The sequence below is a fragment of the Rana temporaria genome, chromosome 3 (genome assembly GCF_905171775.1).
Source record: "Rana temporaria chromosome 3, aRanTem1.1, whole genome shotgun sequence".
Lineage (NCBI taxonomy): Eukaryota > Metazoa > Chordata > Amphibia > Anura > Ranidae > Rana > Rana temporaria.
Genome location: NC_053491.1, coordinates 481,058,765 through 481,078,519, shown reverse-complemented (window position 1 = coordinate 481,078,519; position 19,755 = coordinate 481,058,765). Strand labels below are relative to the sequence as shown.

General features: G+C 47.1%; 2 protein-coding genes across 4 annotated transcripts in view; both read left to right on the top strand.

Annotated features, from left to right (window-relative positions):
- Positions 1–19,181, top strand: part of LOC120933675 (beta-1,3-galactosyltransferase 5-like) — a 55,752-nt gene extending 36,571 nt beyond the window's left edge. For 2 of the 3 annotated variants that reach the window (XM_040347012.1, XM_040347014.1), the window contains exons 2-4: positions 10,827–11,027; positions 14,135–14,711; positions 18,282–19,181. In XM_040347012.1, coding sequence (XP_040202946.1) covers positions 14,141–14,711; positions 18,282–18,718 — 1,008 coding nt within the window. In that variant the 5' untranslated portion in view covers positions 10,827–11,027; positions 14,135–14,140 and the 3' untranslated portion in view covers positions 18,719–19,181. Of the gene's footprint in view, positions 1–877; positions 981–10,826; positions 11,028–14,134; positions 14,712–18,281 lie in introns of those variants that run through there. The other variant, XM_040347013.1, reaches the window with a different exon arrangement.
- LOC120933672 (beta-1,3-galactosyltransferase 5-like) overlaps positions 1–19,755 on the top strand; it is a 230,388-nt gene that overhangs the window by 78,776 nt on the left and 131,857 nt on the right. The window lies entirely within an intron of this gene.

The window sequence follows — 19,755 nt, the reverse complement described above, 5'->3', positions numbered from 1 at the left end:
GCAGAAAACGACCGTGTGTACGCGGCATAAGATACGCTAAGCCACTTTAACTTACTTGGCTTTGGTTTGAATCCTCAACGAGTTACGGCGGCGTAGTGTATCTCTCGCGGTGTAAGGGCGCGGAATTCAAAATCGGCGGGTAGGGGGCGTGTTTCATTTAAATGAAGCGCGTCCCCGCGCCGAACGAACGGCGCATGCGCCGTCCGTAAAAACTCCCAGGGTGCATTGCTCCAAATGACGTCGCAAGGACGTCATTGTTTTCGACGTGAACGTAAATGGCGTCCAGCCCCATTCATGCACGACTTACGCAAACGAAGAAAAATTTTCAAAATGATATGTGGGAACGACGGCCATACTTAACATTGAGTACGCCACCAGATAGCAGCTTTAACTATACGCCGGAAAAAGTTGAACGGAAACAACGTAAAAAAATGCGACGGCCGCTCGTACGTTCGTGGATCGTCGGAAATAGCTAATTTGCATACTCGACGCGGATTACGACGGGAACGCCACCTAGCGGCCGCTGAAAAATTGCATCTAAGATCCGACGACGTACTAAGGCGTACGCCTGTCGGATCTAACACAGATGCCGTCGTATCTTGTTTTGTGGATACCAAAACAAAGATACGACGCGCAAAATTTGAAATTATCAAGAGATACGCCGGCGTAATTTCTTTGAGGATCTGCCCCTACTAGGTTTTGCGGCATTTACACCTTGTTTGGTTTATATCATTTATTTGCTCGTAGTCGCGCGAAGGTCACTATATAATATTCACTGTTTAGTTATACTTTAACTTTCGCAATCTAGGTGAGAATTTTTTCTTAGAACTAATTATACATTATGTTGCGTATCCGCCTGCTTTCCAGTGTACACAGCATATTGTGAGTCATTGCTATAGAATGACCTGCTTTATATACTGTAAAAGGGTAGCGATGTCCCAGAAAACGGCTCAGTGTCTTCTCCAGCACGGGACGGACAGGTAGGAACACACGGGAGGGGGAGGGGAGCTCCATGCCAACCAGACTGTCTTCTCTTTATTACATTTCTTACAAGGTTCTGTAGAGTTTCTGCCATAGATGCTTCGAATCTTGGCCAGGATCGGCAGGACCCAGCTGAAATGTAAACCCTGTATGGGCAGGCTGAAGATATCCAAGTTGATCGCTTCATCAGCTTGGGTAAAACCCGCCTGCCGGATTTTTCATTCGATTATTGCTAGCTGCTGTTATAGGGGCATATTCTTAAAGATCTGAGTCGGCGGAACGTATGTCCTTTACGTTACGCCGCCGCAAGTTTAAGTGGCAAGTGCCTGATTCCCAAACCACTTACCTGTAAACTTGCGGCGGCGTCGCGTAAAGTCCACCCGCGCAAGCCCTCCTAATTCAAATGATCCTGGTAGGGGGCGTGGATCATTTAAATTAGGCGCGCTCCCGCGCCGATCGTAATGCGCATGCTCCGTCGGGTAAATTACCCGACGTGCATTGCGCTAAATGACGTCTCACGGACGTCATTTGTTTTGACTGTAACGTAAATGGCGTCCAGCGCCATTCACGGACGACTTACGCAAACGACGTTAAATTTTCAAATTTCGACGCGGGATCGACGGCCATACTTAACATTGAGTACGCCACCTAGGGGGCATGTTTATCTTTACGCCGCGTATCGCTTACGGAAACGACGTTAAAACACTACGGCGGGCAAGCGTACGTTAGAGAATCGGCGTGACTAGTCATTTGCATATTCTACGCTGACCGCCACCTAGCGGTCAGCGTAAATATTGCAGCCTAAGATACAACGGCGCAGGCCGTCGTATCTTAGGCATGTTTAAGTGTATCTCAGTTTGAGAATACACTTAAACATAGGATCGGACTTACGTCGGCGTATCTGCTGATACGCCGGCGTAAATTATTTGAGAATATGGCCCATAGCCATTAGCAATAATCCAGGTCTTCTCCCCGGCGGGGACAGCTTCACTTCACCCTCCCCTGGAAGAATGCAAAGGTTCTGCGGGAGGGATACCCCAGCGAATTTGCTCCGTCTATGGCTGGCCTTACTGATTGGTGGTCTTCAGGGGATAATTCAGAAGAGATACAAAGGGCCATATTCTCGTATATTTCCGGCGGGCGTCGCGTAAGCCATTTACACTCCGCCGCCCCAACCTACAGGAGCAAGTGCCGTATTCCCCAAACACTTGCTCCGTAGTTTGGGGCGGCGTAGTGTAATAGGCCCGGCGTATCTCCGCGTAACTCCAAGGGGGGCGGCTTGTATTTAAATTAAGCGCGCCCCCGTTTCGAGCGAACTGCGCATGCGCCGGGCTAAAAATTGCCCAGTGCGCATGCTCCAGTTCTCGGCGGAAAACGTCAATGACGCCGACGTGTGCGTCATTGACGTAAAGTCGTATTCAAGAACGACTTAGTAAAAACGACGTACCCGACGGGAAAAGACGACGCGGATCCCGACGCCATACTTAACATGGCCTACGTGGGACTGGCGTAAGGTTACCCCTCATATAGCAGGGGTAACCTTACGCTTACGCAAACGACGTTAGCGACGGTTACGCGACGCAATTTCGTTCGGGAATCGGCGTATCAGGCTCATTTGCATAAACAAATGAGACCCTGAACGTAAACGCCACCTAGCGGCTGGCGGGGAATTACATTTAGGATCCGACAGTGTAAGTGACTTACACTAGTCGGATCCTAGCCTAAATCCGGCGTATCTTGTTTTGTGAATACAAAATAATGATACGCCGGCGGGAAATTCGATTTACGCCGGTGTAACTTGTTTAAGAATATGGCCCAAAGTAATTAATTATCGTTAATTAATGTTGATGTTCCTGAGAGATAATTGCTGAAGAACGTGTTTCAAGGGTTGGTGCGTTTGTGATTCCACATGGTCATTTCAGCGTCTGCCTTTCATTTTTTATGTATTTTTTTTTTTTGTAGATTATGGGCCAGATTCTCAGTGGAGATACGACGCCGTATCTCCAGATACGCCGTCGTATCTCTGCGTTGTGCCGTCGTATCTATGCGCCTGATTCTTAGGGCCAGATTCACGTAGCTCAGCGGATCTATAGATCCATTCGATCTACGTGAATTAAGATCCGCTCCCGCAAGTTTGGGAGGCAAGTGGCTAATTCACAAACAACTTACCTCCAAACTTGCGACGGCGGATCCTAAATCCCCCAGCGGAATTCCGTACTATTTAAATCAGGCGCGTTCCCGCGCCGATTTAAATGCGCATGCGCCGTCCGGGGAATTTCCCGGCGTGCATTGCTCCCACTGACGTCACTAGGACGTCAGTGGTTTCGCCGCTTACGTAAACGACGTCCGTCCGTATTCGAGAACGACTCACGCAAACGACGTTAAAAAATTCAAATTCGACGCGGGAACGCCGGCTATACTTAACATTGGCTGCGCCTGATAAAAGAAGGGGTAAGTATACGACGGGTACGCTGCTACGGAAATGTCGTAAGAAGACTGCGTCGGGTCCGCGTACGTTCGTGAATTTGCGTATCTCGCTGATTTACATATTATTTATTGTAAATCAGCGGGAACGCCCCCGGCGCCATTTTTAAATGGAAAAAAAGATCCGACAGTGTAACACAGTCAGATCTTAGCCCTATCTATGCGTATCTGGTTCTATGAATCAGGCGCATAGATAGGACCAGTGTAAGTCAGAGATATGATGGTGTATCTGTAGATAATACACCGTCGTATCTCTTTGTGAATCTGGCCCTTAGAATCAGTTACGCATAGATATCTATTAGATCCGACAGGCGTAAGTGTCTTACGCCGTCTGATCGTAACTGCATATTTACGCTGGCCGCTTGGGGCGTGTACGCTGATTTACGCGTTGAAATATGTAAATCGGCTAGATATACGCGAATTCACGAACGTACGCCCGGCCGACGCAGTAAAGTTACGCCGTTTACGTTAGGCTTTTCCCGGCGTATAGTTACCCCTGCTATATGGTGGCGTAAGTGCGGGGTACCAATGTTAAGTATGGCCGTCGTTTCCCGCGACGAAATTTGAAAATTTGACGTCGTTTGTAAATCAGCTAGATACGCGAATTCACGAACATACGCCCGGCCGACGCAGTAAAGTTACGCCGTTTACGTTAGGCTTTTCCCGGCGTATAATTACCCCTGCTATATGGTGGCGTAAGTGCGGCGTACCAATGTTAAGTATGGCCGTCGTTCCCGCGACGAAATTTGAAAATTTGACGTCGTTTGCGTAACTCGTCCGTGAATGGGGCTGGACGTAATTTACGTTCACGTCAAAACCAATACGTCCTTGCGGCGTATTAGGAGCAATGCACACTGGGAGATTTCCACGGACGGCGCATGCCGTCAATCACGTCGAGTCACAGAACATTTACATAAAACACGCCCCCCCTGATCCAAATTCGAATTAGGCGGGCTTATGCCGGCCGATTTACGCTACGCCGCCGCAACTTACGGAGCATGTGCTTTGAGAATAGAAGATACGCCGCTGGACGAGAATCTGGCCCTATGGGACTGGGTCACACTCGTGTGAATAAAATGGAAGCACTTTCGTTTTCCTGCGTTTTTATGCGGGTTTACCCATATCCAGGGCCGCCATCAGGGAGGTACAGGCAGTACACCTGTAAGGGGCCCGGAGGCAAAGAGGTCCCCCAGGGCCCCGGATGATAACTGCAAAAAATAGGGTGATATCATACAAGGAGACTCCAAGAGGTAGAGAAATCCCGAAGATATAAGGGGCTACTATGGGCAGTAACGGACAATACTCCGGATATAAGTAGAAAATATAATGGGCTAGATTCAGGTACGATTTACGCCGTCGTATCTATGCGCGCTATTCAGGGAACTAGATACGCCTGAAATCGTGCTTCACCCGACCGACGTAAGTCTTAGTACGCCGTCGTATATAGGGTGCATATTTACGCTGGCCGCTAGGGGCGCTTCTGTAGATTTACGCGTAGAATATGTAAATGACCTAGATACGCCGATTCACGAACGTACTTGCGCCGTTAACGTAAGGCTTACGTCCGGCGTACAGTTATCCCTGCTATATGAGACGCAGCCAATGTTAAGGTATGGACGTCGGAACAGCCGTCAAATTTTACGTCGTTTACGTAAGTGATACATGAATGGGGCTGTGCGTAGGTTACGTTCACGTCGAAAGCATTGAGCCGACGTTTCTTAGGGAGTATTTGCGACGTGATTCTGAGCATGCGCGCGCATGCGTCGTACGAACGGCCATTCATTTACATGGGGTCAGGGCTAATTTACATGGAGCACGCCCCCTACCTGCCTATTTTGAATTAGGCCGGCCTATTTACACTACGCCGGCGCAACGTACGGCGCCAGATCTTTGTAAAATACCGGTCTGGGCTCCCTGTTTTACGTCGGCGTAGAGCATATGAGATGCGCTACGCCGGCCAAAAGAAGCGCCGAGCTACCTGAATCTATCGCACTGGGTATGCGTTCCTTGGATAAGACTGGCGGCCGTTTCAGCCAATCAGGTTCCCGGATTCTTGTTATTGGTAACCTGATTGGCTGAAGCGTCACCAAGGCGGGGAGAACATCGAGGGACATGGAAGCAGAAAGGTAAGTCCCTGCTCTACTGTTCACTTTGCTGGAGGTTCGCGCTTTTTACTCCAAACATTGCTCAGATTACTGGTGTTACCGGTTTTACTGGTGATACTGGTGTTACTGGTGTTAGTTCATTGCATTGTTAATTCATGTGACATCATTCATGTTCCTGGAAGCAGATTCATCCTCCATTTACTATAAAATAATAAAGTGCTGTCAGATTGTGCCCATCGTTCACATTAGAAATGGGTTAACCCCTTCTCTGCTGGATTCAGTGCGAATTGCATTACCAGAGAAACAACTACATAATTAACACTTTCACTGCTCTGCAAATTGTTCAAATTACTAGATGGCCTGCTGGATCGATGGACGGCTGGATTAACCCCTTCACTACAGTATACAAGCCTTATTCACATTATTGGATTAACCCCTTTACTGCGTTTGATGGCATGGCACAGTGGTGACAATTGGCACAGTGGCTGCGTTTGATGGCATGGCACGAGGGTTGCCACCTCATTCCTTTAAACCCGAACACATATGAATTACACAGGTTCTGAGGCTGATTTAATGCAGATAAGTTAGTAAGGGCCAGATTCACAAAAGGGATAAGCAGACGTATCTGCTGATACGCCGTCGTATCCCTTTTTCTATCTATGCGACTGATTCATACAATCAGTTACGCATAGATATCCCTAAGATCCGACAGGTGTAATAGTTTTACATTGTCGGATCTTAGGATGCAGTACCGCGGCCGCCGCTGGGGGGAGTTCTCGTCGTAAACCAGCGTCGGGTATGCAAATTAGCACTTACGGCGATCCACGAAACTTTTTCCCGTCGGAAAGTCGCCGCAGGTGTTAGTTTGCCGTCGCAATGATAGGGCTGCTTTTACAAAGTGTAAAATTAGTACACCATGTAAAAGTATACCCGTCTTTCCCGCGTCGCTTTCAAATTTTTTAAAAAATGTTCTTTTTTCCCGGCGCAACTCTTTTTTTCCCGGCGCAACTCTTTTTTACCCGTCGCGATTCACAAAACCTCGGCGCATCGTAACTTCGCGAAAAAAGCACGTCGGGAAATTTGCGTCGGGAGCATGCGCAGTACGTCCGGCGCGGGAGCGCGCCTAATTTAAATGGGACTCGCCCCATTTGAATTGGCCCGCCTTGCGCCGGACGGATTTAGGATACACCGCCGCATATTTCCAGGTAAGTGCTTTGTGGATCGGGCACTAACTTGGAAAAATTGCGGCAGTGTAACTTAAATCGTTTAAGTTACGTTGCGCCCGGGCTACGTGAATCTGGCCCTAAGTGAGTTGAATTACCACCTTAAAGCGGGAGTTCACCCAATTATGTTTTTTTTTCTCTTTTCCCCTTAGATTCCTGCTCGTTTTGTCTAGGGGAATCGGCTATTTGTTTTAAAATATGATCCGTACTTACCCGTTTTCGAGATGCATCTTCTCCGTCGCTTCCGGGTATGGGTCTTCAGGAGCGGGCGTTCCTTCTTGATTGACAGTCTTCCGAGAGGCTTCCGACGGTCGCATCCATCGCGTCACTAGTAGCCGAAAGAAGCCGAACGTCGGTGCGGCTCTATACTGCGCCTGCGCACCGACGTTCGGCTTCTTTTGGAAAATCGTGACGCGATGGATGCGACCGTCGGAAGCCTCTCGGAAGACTGTCAATCAAAATAGGAACGCCCAGTCGCGCAGCCCATAATCGGAAGCGACGGAGAAGATGCATCTCGTAAACCGTAAGTACGGATCATATTTTAAAACAGCTAGCCGATTCCCCTAGACAAAACGAGCATGAAGCTAAGGGGAAAAAGTGTATTGTAGGGGTGAACCTCCGCTTTAATCAGCCACACAACCTGTGTAATCAATATGTGTTCGGGTTTAAAGGGATGAGGTGGCAACCCTACATGGCACAGTGGTGACAATTGATGGCACAGTGGCTGCGTTTGATGGCATGGCACAGTGGTGACAATTGATGGCACAGTGGCTGCGTTTGATGGCATGGCACAGTGGTGACAATTGATGGCACGGTGGCTGCATTTGATGGCATGGCACAGTGGTGAAAATTGATGGCACAGCGGCTGCATTTGATGGCATGGCACAATGGTGACAATTGATGGCACAGCGGCTGCATTTGATGGCATGGCACAATGGTGACAATTGATGGCACAGTGGCTGCGTTTGATGGCATGGCACAGTGGTGACAATTGATGGCACAGCGGCTGCGTTTGATGGCATGGCACAGTGGTGACAATTGATGGCACAGCGGCTGCGTTTGATGGCATGGCACAGTGGTGACAATTGATGGCACAGCGGCTGCGTTTGATGGCATGGCACAGTGGTGACAATTGATGGCACAGTGGCTGCGTTTGATGGCATGGCACAGTGGTGACAATTGATGGCACAGTGGCTGCGTTTGATGGCATGGCACAGTGGTGACAATTGATGGCACAGTGGCTGCATTTGATGGCATGGCACAGTGGTGACAATTGATGGCACAGCGGCTGCGTTTGATGGCATGGCACAGTGGTGACAATTGATGGCACAGTGGCTGCGTTTGATGGCATGGCACAGTGGTGACAATTGATGGCACAGTGGCTGCGTTTGATGGCATGGCACAGTGGTGACAATTGATGGCACGGTGGCTGCATTTGATGGCATGGCACAGTGGTGACAATTGATGGCACAGCGGCTGCATTTGATGGCATGGCACAGTGGTGACAATTGGCACAGTGGCTGCATTTGATGGCATGGCACAGTGGTGACAATTGATGGCACAGTGGCTGCGTTTGATGGCATGGCACAGTGGTGACAATTGATGGCACAGTGGCTGCATTTGATGGCATGGCACAGTGGTGACAATTGATGGCACAGCGGCTGCATTTAATGGCTCTAACATTCGCAGCGACACCTCACATGTGTGGTTTGAACACCGTTTTCACATGTGGGCGGGACTTACATATGCATTCGCTTCTGCGTGCGAGCACACGGGGACATGGGCAGTTTACAAAAAAAAAAAAGATTATTGTTAATTTTGATCACTTTTATTCCTATTACAAGGAAAGTAAACATCCATTGTAATAGGAATATGAAGCGGCGCAGTTTTTTGGAATGCAGAGGCCGGGCGCAACGTCATAACAACGCGCCTGGCCTCCGAAGATTATAGAGACTCCGGCGACCATCTCTATGGTCAAGAAATGGGGCCGGCGGAATCGGTTCTCTGACTCACCGATCGCTCAGGTGAGTCAGTAGAAGCACCGGAGGGCGGAGGGCCGCGGAAAGAGGGGGACGTCCCCTCTCGCCGCCCGTAAGAACGATCAAGCGGCGGAACAGCCACTATGATCATTCCTATGGTGTAGGGAATCGGCCGGCTGAAAACGGCAATATCTGAATGTTGCTTGTAGCTGCACCCATCATTCAGATATAGCCCCACATAGCCGAGGACATCTTTAAACGTTAGGTTGTCGGCAAGAGGTTAATATAACTTTAAGGTTAGCTGTGTGTAGTAAAATATATGCAATAGACCAGTTTTATTTTATTAAAATGAGTGTACTGAGGATTGTATTGTCTGTTACATACTCACTTGTGTCACAGTCTTTAAAGCATATGGCCATTTAGACCCCTCCCACTTTTGATGCAACTTTTGATGCAAAAAAACCTGTGTGGTTATTACTTTTTCACTCATGCACCCGATACCTATTTGCATGGGGGGGGGGGGGGTGGGATCTGGCTTCCAGATTCCGGTAAGCCCCCCGCCCGCAGACCTCCACAACCCAGGGTTGTTGGGAAGAGGCCCTTGTCCCCATCAACGACCTTTTTTTCAACCCGATTCTTGTTAAGCCGGCCTTGCCTACACACGATCGTGAAAAAAAATGCTCAAGCAAAGCGCGGTGACGTACAACACATACGACGGCACTATAAAGGGGAAGTTCCATTTGGATGGCGCCACCCTTGGGGCTGCTTTTGTTGATTTCGTGTTAGTAAAAGTTTGGTGAGAGACGATTTGCGCTTTTCAGTCTGTTACAGCGTGACGAATGTGCTATCTCCATTACGAACGCTAGTTTTACCAGAACGAGCGCTCCCGTCTCATAACTTGCTTCTGAGAACGCGCATTTTTTCACGTCGTTAAAGCCTACACACGACCATTTTTTACGGCATGAAAAACGACAACCATTTTTAACGTCGCGAAAAATGCTCTGGAGCCCACACACAATAGTTTTTAATGACAAAAAAAATTAAAAAATTCACAATGTGAAAACCAGTCTTGACTTTTCCTGTTCGGCTCCTATAGAGTTCTGCTCTATGCCCATCCAGGCCCGTCGCTACAGGACTGGCAAAGCAAACAATTGCTTGGGGCCCCCAACTTCCCCTTCCCAGGATGTAGCGTGGCCGAGCTCCTCTTCCTTCCACCTGGAGTCCTGTCAGTCCAGCCGGGTACCGCGCGTGGTACAGGAGATTCAGTTTCCTGTTCCCGGTGTATTGTCACAGCTTGCTGCCTATCCTAGAATGCTCCGGAAGTCACGTGGCGGCCAACTGCGCATGCGCGATGCGTTCCAAACGCAAATGCGATGCGTTCCAATGGATTCACGACAGTGCACACCAGTGAAACCTCGGTCGGCATCCAGGCTCTTTCCTTAACATCCCCGTGGATTGGAGGATGTTAAAAAAAAGAGCCAGGAGCGAGCCGTCCGAGCGAAGCGAGGACGTGAGGCTGACTGGCCACTTTCCTCTAAATCCACGTCGCCCTGAATGCCGGGTTCGCTGGTGTGTACTGTCGAAAATCCATTGGAACACATCGCACTTGCAGTTGGCCGCCACGTGACTCCTGCAGCATTCTACGATAGGCAGCAAACTGTGACACTACACCGGCCGGACTGACAGGAAGTGCACACTGAGTGCTCACTTCCTTTCAGTTCGGCTGGGAAGACAGGAAACTGAATCTCCTGTACCGCACGGTCCTATCTGATAGGGGACTGGGGAAGAGGCAGGGGGAAAAGGAGCTCGGCCACGCTACAGCGGCAGCCTACAGGGAAGAAGGGGAGGTAAGAATAAAAAAAAAATTGTGTAGCGTTAACGTAGGCTTTGCATGCGCGGGGGGGGGGTGCTTGGGGCCCCCAAATTCCTTCAAACGGCCCTGTGCCCATCCCTAGACTGTCTGCATTCTATGTATCACCTAATACTGTTTAAATAAACATTAAAAGGTTACCGGTATATAAACTTAAGAATAAAGTCAATATTTTGATGTTCAGGACTTGGCAGTCAACCAACAAGATAAAAGGTTCCCGCGGCTCGCTTAGCAGGAAAAACGACGGCTCCACATCCCTAGCTGGAATATAAAACCAGACAATGATTGTTCTGCTAATTGGCTGCGTGTTTATGAAGGAGAAATCATCATCATTAATTGTTATCTCATCATATGAAGGACGGATCCACTATAAGAAGAGGGGAAGGTAAGATCATTGACTTCCATTTTTTTCTCGTAGGGTCATTTATTTCACAGAATATTGTGGAATTATTTTCTTCTTTCAGTCTTTGTGAAGTGACTTTTATGACTTTGTGAAGTGACTTTTATGTGTATAATGCACGCCGTATATTCTTCTGAGCTAATGATTAGTAAATTAAAGACATTGGGGTAGATTCACGTAAAATGGCTTAAATTTGTGCGGGCGTAGCGTATCTCCGATACGCTACGACGCCGTAACTTAGTGAGGCAGGTTCTGTATTCACCAAGAACCTGCGCCCTAAGTTACGGCGGCGTATCGTAAATCGTGCCTAATTCAAATTGTAAAGAGGTGGGCGTGTTTTATGTAAATAAAACATGACCCCACGTAAATACGTATAAGTAACCCAGTGCGCATGCTCCAAATTAACCCGCAAAAAGCCAATGCTTTCGACGTGAACGTAAATTACGCACATCCCCATTCACGGACGACTTACGCAAACAACGTAAAATTTTCAAAATTTAACGCGGGAACGACGTCCATAATTAACATAGGATATGCCTCATATAGCAGGGGTAACTATACGCCGGAAAAAGCCTAACGTAAACGACGTAAAGCGTACGTTTCTGAATCGGTGTATCTACCTAATTTGCATATTCGGAAGCGCCACCTAGCGGCCAGCCTAAAATTGCAACTAAGATACGACGGCGTAAGAGACTTACGCCGGTCGGATCTTAGTCAAATCTATGCGTAACTGATTCTATGAATCAGGCGCATAGATACGACGCCGCACACTCAGAGATACGCCGTCGTATCTCCTACCTGAATCTACCCCATTGTTTCTAGTGGTAAAAGTTATAGGATAATAACTGGTCACGTCTCATACTATGGTGAATCAGATGCATTTCACAGACACTATCTGGAGTTACAATCATCCAACTTTTTAGTATGGTGACAGTGGGGGATCGTTTATTGAGAGTACATTATGATTTAACAGTTTTGGGGAGGAGTGAAGCCCATTGTAGTCTATGGGAGGTGAGTCTTGCTAGTAAAATCTGAACATTTTATCCATTCCTCTATCCCCTCTCTCTCCCCATCCGGGTTTTTTTCTATGGCAGTGCTACATTAGAGCAGACGGAGGTATTTGTGAATCAAGCTGTAATATTCAAAAACGATCAAAATAAGGAAGCACAGAATGGAGGTATAAAGAGGGATACAGGAAGGAAAGGAAGGGAAAGGAAAGGAAAGCACAGAATGAAAGGATATACTGTAGGAAAGGAAATGAAAGGAGAGGAGGGAAGAAATGAGGCACAGAATGGAGGTATGGAGGAAAGGAAAGGAAGGAAACATAGAGTGGAGGGATAGAGAACGGAAAGGAAATGAGGGAAAGAAGGAAGCATAGAATGAAGGGATATGGAAAGGAAATGAAAGGAAAGGAAATGAGGGAAAGAAGGAAGCATAGAATGGAGGGATATGGAAAAGGAAAGGAAAGGAAATGAAATGAAATGAAAGGAAAGGAAAGGAAATGAAAGGAAAGGAAATGAGGGAAAGAAGGAAGCATAGAATGGAGGGGTATGGAAAATGAAAGGAAAGGAAATGAAAGGAAAGGAAAGGAAATGAAAGGAAATGAAAGGAAAGGAAATGAGGGAAAGAAGGAAGCATAGAATGGAGGGATATGGAAAAGGAAAGGAAAGGAAATGAAAGGAAAGGAAAGGAAATGAAAGGAAAGGAAATGTGGGAAAGAAGGAAGCATAGAATGGAGGGGTATGGAAAAGGAAAGGAAAGGAAATGAAAGGAAATGAAAGGAAAGGAAAGGAAATGAAAGGAAATGAAAGGAAAGGAAATGATGGAAAGAAGGAAGCATAGAATGGAGGGGTATGGAAAAGGAAAGGAAAGGAAATGAAAGGAAATGAAAGGAAAGGAAAGGAAATGAAAGGAAAGGAAATGAGGGAAAGAAGGAAGCATGGAATGGAGGGGTATGGAAAAGGAAAGGAAATGAAAGGAAATGAAAGGAAAGGAAAGGAAAGGAAATGAAAGGAAAGGAAATGAGGGAAAGAAGGAAGCATAGAATGGAGGGATATGGAAAAGGAAAGGAAAGGAAATGAAAGGAAATGAAAGGAAAGGAAAGGAAATGAAAGGAAATGAAAGGAAAGGAAATGAGGGAAAGAAGGAAGCATAGAATGGAGGGATATGGAAAAGGAAAGGAAATGAAAGGAAAGGAAAGGAAATGAAAGGAAAGGAAATGAAATGAAAGGAAAGGAAATGAAAGGAAAGGAAAGGAAATGAAAGGAAATGAAAGGAAATGAAAGGAAAGGAAATGAGGGAAAGAAGGAAGCATAGAATGGATGGATATGGAAAAGGAAAGGAAAGGAAATGAGGGAAAGAAGGAAGCATAGAATGGAGGGATATGGAAAAGGAAAGGAAATGAAAGGAAAGGAAATGAAAGGAAAGGAAATAAAAGGAAATGAAAGGAAAGGAAAGGAAAGGAAATGAAAGGAAATGAAAGGAAAGGAAATGAGGGAAAGAAGGAAGCATAGAATGGAGGGATATGGAAAAGGAAAGGAAATGAAAGGAAAGGAAAGGAAATGAAATGAAAGGAAAGGAAATGAAAGGAAAGGAAATAAAAGGAAATGAAAGGAAAGGAAAGGAAATGAAAGGAAATGAAAGGAAATAAAAGGAAAGGAAAGGGAAGGAAAGGAAAGAAGCACAGAATGGAGAGATAAAGGAAAGGAGGAAACATAAAATAGAGGGATAAGGAAAGGAAAAGAAAGGAAAGGAAAGGAGGAAAGGAATGAAGCACATAATGGAGGTATGAGGGAAAGGAAAAAAAGAAATAAAAATGGAAAGGAGCAAGAAGGCTGGGAAAAAGGAAGGAAAATGTTAAGGAACAGCGAGGAAGGAAGAAAATAACTAAATGAAGAGGGGGGAGGAAAGAAGGGAGGAAGGAAGATGTATGATGGAAGGAGGAGGAAAGAAGAAAAAAGGCTGTGGAGAATGAAGCAAGAAAGGAAAACACATAGAAGAAGAAGGAAGGAAATAAGGGAGAGATGAAGAAAAGGAAGGAAGAAAGAGGAGGAAGGAATTGTGAGATAACATAATTTTTCTTGGTGTTTTAGGGTACAATGATGCAGAGAAGATTGCTTATAAAGGCCTCCTTGTTCTCCGCAATTATGGTCCTGACAATAAGATGGATTTCAAAGTTAGACACGCAAAGAATCAATGTGATATATAACCCCCCCAACCCCACACCAGTACGGCAGTCAGTGACCCTGAATGACAGCACTTACACTTATCACCTGAACCTAACAAGTTTTGAGGCGGAGTTCCCCCAGCTGCAGAGTTATGTCTGCACACTCATTCAGCAGCCACACCCAGAGGAACAAGGAGCGACCAACCAAAAACTGCTGATCTTGGGGGTGAAATCCCAACCCGGCACTGGGTCAAGGAGGGCCGCACTGCGACAGACATGGGCTAAAAAGAGAGATATAAATGGATACAGACTAAGACCGCTGTTCTTGATGGGGAAGACAGACATAAAAGGACACATGGAGATTGTTAAACGTGAGAGCCAAGAGTATGGTGACATTCTACAATGGGACATGACCGAAGGACACCATAACTTGTCCTTGAAAGAACGGTGTTTCCTGGAGTGGCTGTATCTGAAGTCACCAAATGTGGATTTCATATTTAAAGGTAAGAGAAGTATATTACACCATGAGAGTTGTGACAGCATAGTGGTACAAAATCGCCATGAAAGAGATTCCACAAGCAGAGAGATGGAGAGAAAGACTAATGGAAAACAAGAAAGAGGGAAAGAGAGATACATGAAGAGAGAATAGTGAAAGAGAGGGATGGAGAGAGAAAGAGGACAGAGAGGGAGGGTGGATAGCGGAGAGAGAGGATAGAAAGATACATGATAGGAGATATAGAGAGAGGAGAGAGAGGACAGAGAGGGAGGGTGGATAGCAGAGAGCGAGAGACAGAGAGAGACGGAAGGAGAGAGGAGAGAGATAGAGAGAGGAGACTGAGACTAGAAGGAGGGAGGGAAAGGAGTGTTCCTGCAAGAGAAAAGAGAGAGGGACCATGAGAGAGGGACAGAGGAGATAGAGATTGGAGGCAGAGAATGTAAGTGAGCAATGAGATTGGAAGAAAAGATAGCGGATGGGGAGAGAGAGGGGAGGGAGAGAGATCAAGGGAGAGGAGAGAGAGAATGGAGGTATGGTGGGAGGGAGTGAAGATAGGAAGGAAAGGAGTGAGATTGGAAGAGAAGTTAAAGAGGGAGGTAGAGAGAGGAGATAGTGAATGAGGGAAGAAGAGGAGTGAGTTCGGAATAGATGAGAGAAATGGAGACTGGAGGGAAGAAGAGAGGGGTAAAGAGAAAAAGGGAAGAAGAGAGAGACTGGATGGGGATAAGAGAGAGGGAAGGAGAAAAAATGGATGGGGATGGGAGAGAGGGAAGGAGAGAGAAACTGGCTGGGGATGGGAGAGAGGGAAGGAGAGAGAGACTGGATGGGGATAAGAGAGAGGGAAGGAGAAAAAATGGATGGGGATGGGAGAGAGGGAAGGAGAGAGAGACTGGATGGGGATGGGAGAGAGGGAAGCAGAGAGAGAGACTGGTTGGGGATGGGACAGAGGGAAGGAGAGAGAGAGAGAGACTGGTTGGGTATGGGAGAGAGGGAAGAAGAGAGAGACTGGATGGGGATGGGAGAGAGGGAAGAAGAGAGAGACTGGATGGGGATGGGAGAGAGGGAAGGGAAGGAGAAGAGACTGAATGGGGATGGGAGAGAGGGAAGGAGAGAGAGAGAGACTGGTTGGGTATGGGAGAGAGGGTAGAAGAGAGAGAGACTGGTTGGGTATGGGAGAGAGGGAAGAAGAGAGAGACTGGATGGGGATGGGAGAGAGGGAAGAAGAGAGAGACTGGATGGGGATGGGAGAGAGGGAAGGGAAGGAGAAGAGACTGGATGGGGATGGGAGAGAGGGAAGGAGAGAGAGAGAGAGACTGGTTGGGTATGGGAGAGAGGGAAGAAGAGAGAGACTGGATGAGGATGGGAGAGAGGGAAGGAGAAAGAGACTGGATGGGGATGGGAGAGAGGGAAGGAGAGAGAGAGACTGGTTGGGTATGGGAGATAGGGAAGAAGAGAGAGACTGGATGGGGATGGGAGAGAGGGAAGGAGAAATGGACTGGATGGGGATGGGAGAGAGGGAAGGAGAGAGAGAGACTGGATGGGGATGGGAGAGAGGGAAGGAGAGAGATACTGGTTGGGGATGGGACAGAGGGAAAGAGAGAGAGAGACTGGTTGGGTGTGGGAGAGAGGGAAGAAGAGAGAGACTGGATGGGGATGGGAGAGAGGGAAGGAGAAAGAGACTGGATGGGGATGGGAGAGAGGGAAGGAGAGATAGAGACTGGATGGGGATGGGAGAGAGGGAAGGAGAGAGATACTGGTTGGGGATGGGACAGAGGGAAGGAGAGAGAGAGACTGGTTGGGTATGGGAGAGAGGGAAGAAGAGAGAGACTGGATGGGGATGGGAGAGAGGGAAGGAGAAAGAGACTGGATGGGGATGGGAGAGAGGGAATGAGAGAGAGAGACTGGTTGGGTATGGGAGAGAGGGAAGGAGAGAGAGACTGGATGGGGATGGGATAGAGGGAAGGAGAGCAGTGATATTGGAAGTAGTGTCCGAGCAAAAATTCGGGCACGAACATCGCCTGGTCACCCGTTCGGTGAACAACCGAATTTGCAGGGCGCTCGGCGTGATGTTTATTGCACACTGCATTCTAAGCCCTGATTGGGCAAAGCTGAATAAGAAAAAAAAATCAGAAAATAGATAAAAGTGAAAACAGAATGTGGTCTCCCCCAATTCATACCAGGCCCTTTGGGTCTGGTATGGATTTTAAGGGTAACGCCACACCAAAATAAAAAATAAATGGTGTGAGGTCCCCCCCAAAATCCATACCAGACCCTTATCTGAGCATGCAGACTGGCAGGCCAGGAAAGGGGGGGGACAAGCGAGCACCGCTCCTACCTCCTGAACCATACCAGGCCACATGCCCTCAACATGTTAATGGGGTATAATATGGTTTTTGGGGGGACCCCGCACTTTTTTTTTGGGCGTCAGGTTCCCCTTAAAACCCATACCAGACCCTTAGGTTTGGTATGGATTGGGGGGGGGGACCCCCACACCGTTTTTTTTTGTTTCACATTTTTGTTTTGAAAGCAAAGGTATTGTATTGCCGGAAATTTATTTATTTTTTTCTTTAGAAATGCCAGTTTTTCTGCAGCAGGTTCTATACATGGTACAGATGCAACACTTTACAGGCAGACCCAGACACTATATTTAAAGGAACTTTTAATAGTTATTGTTTCACTTTAAACATCATTAAAATCACTGCTGCTTTAAAATTGTAATTTTTAAAAGTTTTTTTTTGCATTGATACATGTCCCCAGGGTCCCCATACCCTTTTTATGGGCAATAACCTACATGTAAGCCTTCAAAATGGGGACTCTTGATTTTTCATGTTCGGGTCCCATAGACTTTAATGGGGTTCGGGTCTGAACTTTTGCTATGTTTTGGGAGTTCTGGTGCAAACTGAACCGAGGGGTGTTCAGCCCATCTCTAATTGGAAGAGAAGAGATAGAGGGAGGGAGATAGGGAGCGAGGTGATAGAGATTGAAGGGAGGGAAGGAAAGGAGTGAGATTGGAAGAAATGAAAGAGAGAGAGCGAGAGAGAGAGAGGAGGTAGAGACTGGAGTGAGATCGGAAAAGAAGAGAGAAAAGAAGGGAGAGAGAGGAGAAGGGGAATGGAGGGAGGGAAGGAAGGAGAGGAGTAATATTAGTAAAAATTTGAGATATAGAGAGAGAAGATAGAGACTAGAGAGAAGAAGAGAGGGAAGGAGAGGAGTGAGATTGGAAGATAAGAGAGAGGAGGGAGAGAGCGGATAGCGGCGTGATGTTAGAAGAGATGAGAGAGAGGGAGGGAGAGGCAGGGAGTAAACAGCGATTAGAGGGAGGGAGAGAGGGAGGAAGGGAAGGAAAGAAGTGAAATTGGAAGAACAGGAAGAGAGAGGAAGTAAGGAGGAAGGGAGGGAGATAGGGAAAGAGTGGAGTGTGATTGGAAGAGGGAGGGAGAATAGATAGAGACTGGTGATAGGAGAGGAGTGAGATTGGATGAGAAGAGAGGGAGGGATTTTGGGACGGAGTGAAGTGAGATTAAAAGAAGGGGAGGATAAGAAGGTCCTAATATACATTTTTTTCTCCTCCCTGCAGGTGATGATGACGAGTTTGTGAACACAGACGTTATTGTACAGTATATTAAACAACATGGCACCCCGAATACCATCCATGGAGCCCACCAGCACAGACCCGAAGTTATGCGTACCACCAAATATGGCATCACAATGAACCTGTACCCTCAGAAACACTACCCGGGCTTCGTAGCTGGTGGTGGTTTTCTCTTCCCAGGAGCCTTGGTGAAGAGTCTGTACACGGCCTCACAGATCCTCCCCGTATTCCCATTGGACGATGTTTATTTTGGGTTCCTTACCCTTGCAGCCAATCTGACCTACCGTCACGACGCTCGCTTCTATATGTATGGATTAAAGTATGATGTGTGTAAATACAAGCAAGCTCTGGTGGTCCACGGCATTAATTTGGACAAATTGGTACCAATATGGCAGGAGGTACAGAACAGTAAGTGCCAGTAGGACCAGTAGGACCAATCAGCGCCAAGCTGACAGGAGTCCATGCCAACAAGGGCCAAGGACCAAAATATTGGGCACGACCCAACAGATATCATTGTTGCTGAACATAGGTGATTCTACCACCAATGTTAAATTATAGTGTTGACTTTAAGTCATTTTTGGAAAGGGAAACTGGAGTGACCTTACTTTACGCACTTGCAAGCTATTTATTGCCCAAAGAGATGGCATCCATTAAGAAAGGCTCCACTCAGCTCTGCTTGCATCTCATCTGACGACATGAGATGGCCCCAACATAATTTTTATGCACTTTATGACCCCCTGATGGGCAAAAAGGATGTCTTTAACGCCCACATGACGCACATATGCATGTTGTTTATGTGCTGAGAGCGCACTCAGGCCTCGTACACACGACCGAAAAAAACTTGCTGGGATTTTTTTTTTTGCCGAGGAAACCGGTCGTGTGTACATTTTTCGACGAGGAAACTGTTGAGGATCCCGTCGAGCCAAAAAGAGAGCATGTCTTCTTTTTTCTCGACGGGAATAGAGAAACTTGCCTTGTCGAGTTCCTCGACAGCCTAACAAGGAACTCCACGAGGAAAACGATGTGTTTCACCCTTCGAGTTCCTCGGTCGTGTGTACGAGGCTTTACTCTGCACTCTCAGCACAAAGACTGACCCATTGTAGACAGCTCTCATGCCAGGCTACAGATCGGTAGCTGGCGCTACCATCTTCCCATCATGTGGCCACTGTAACAGTAGCCACATGATCACCAACGCATATATTTTTTACTTTCTGTTATAAAACATATCCAATAAAATCAAATTTCTTCATAAATTTAGGCGAAACGTATTTTGCTACATGCCTTTGGTAAAAAAAATCAAAAAAACTATATTTGTAGTCAGAATCTTCACCCGTAATACGTAGTGACCCCAACCACCAAGGCCTGTGGCGTGCCTTGGCCTAGCTGGACGGTACGCCTAAAAGAGGGCATACCCTGAATATGAGAAATGAATAATGAAGCCTATACCTGAAAAGGGGGC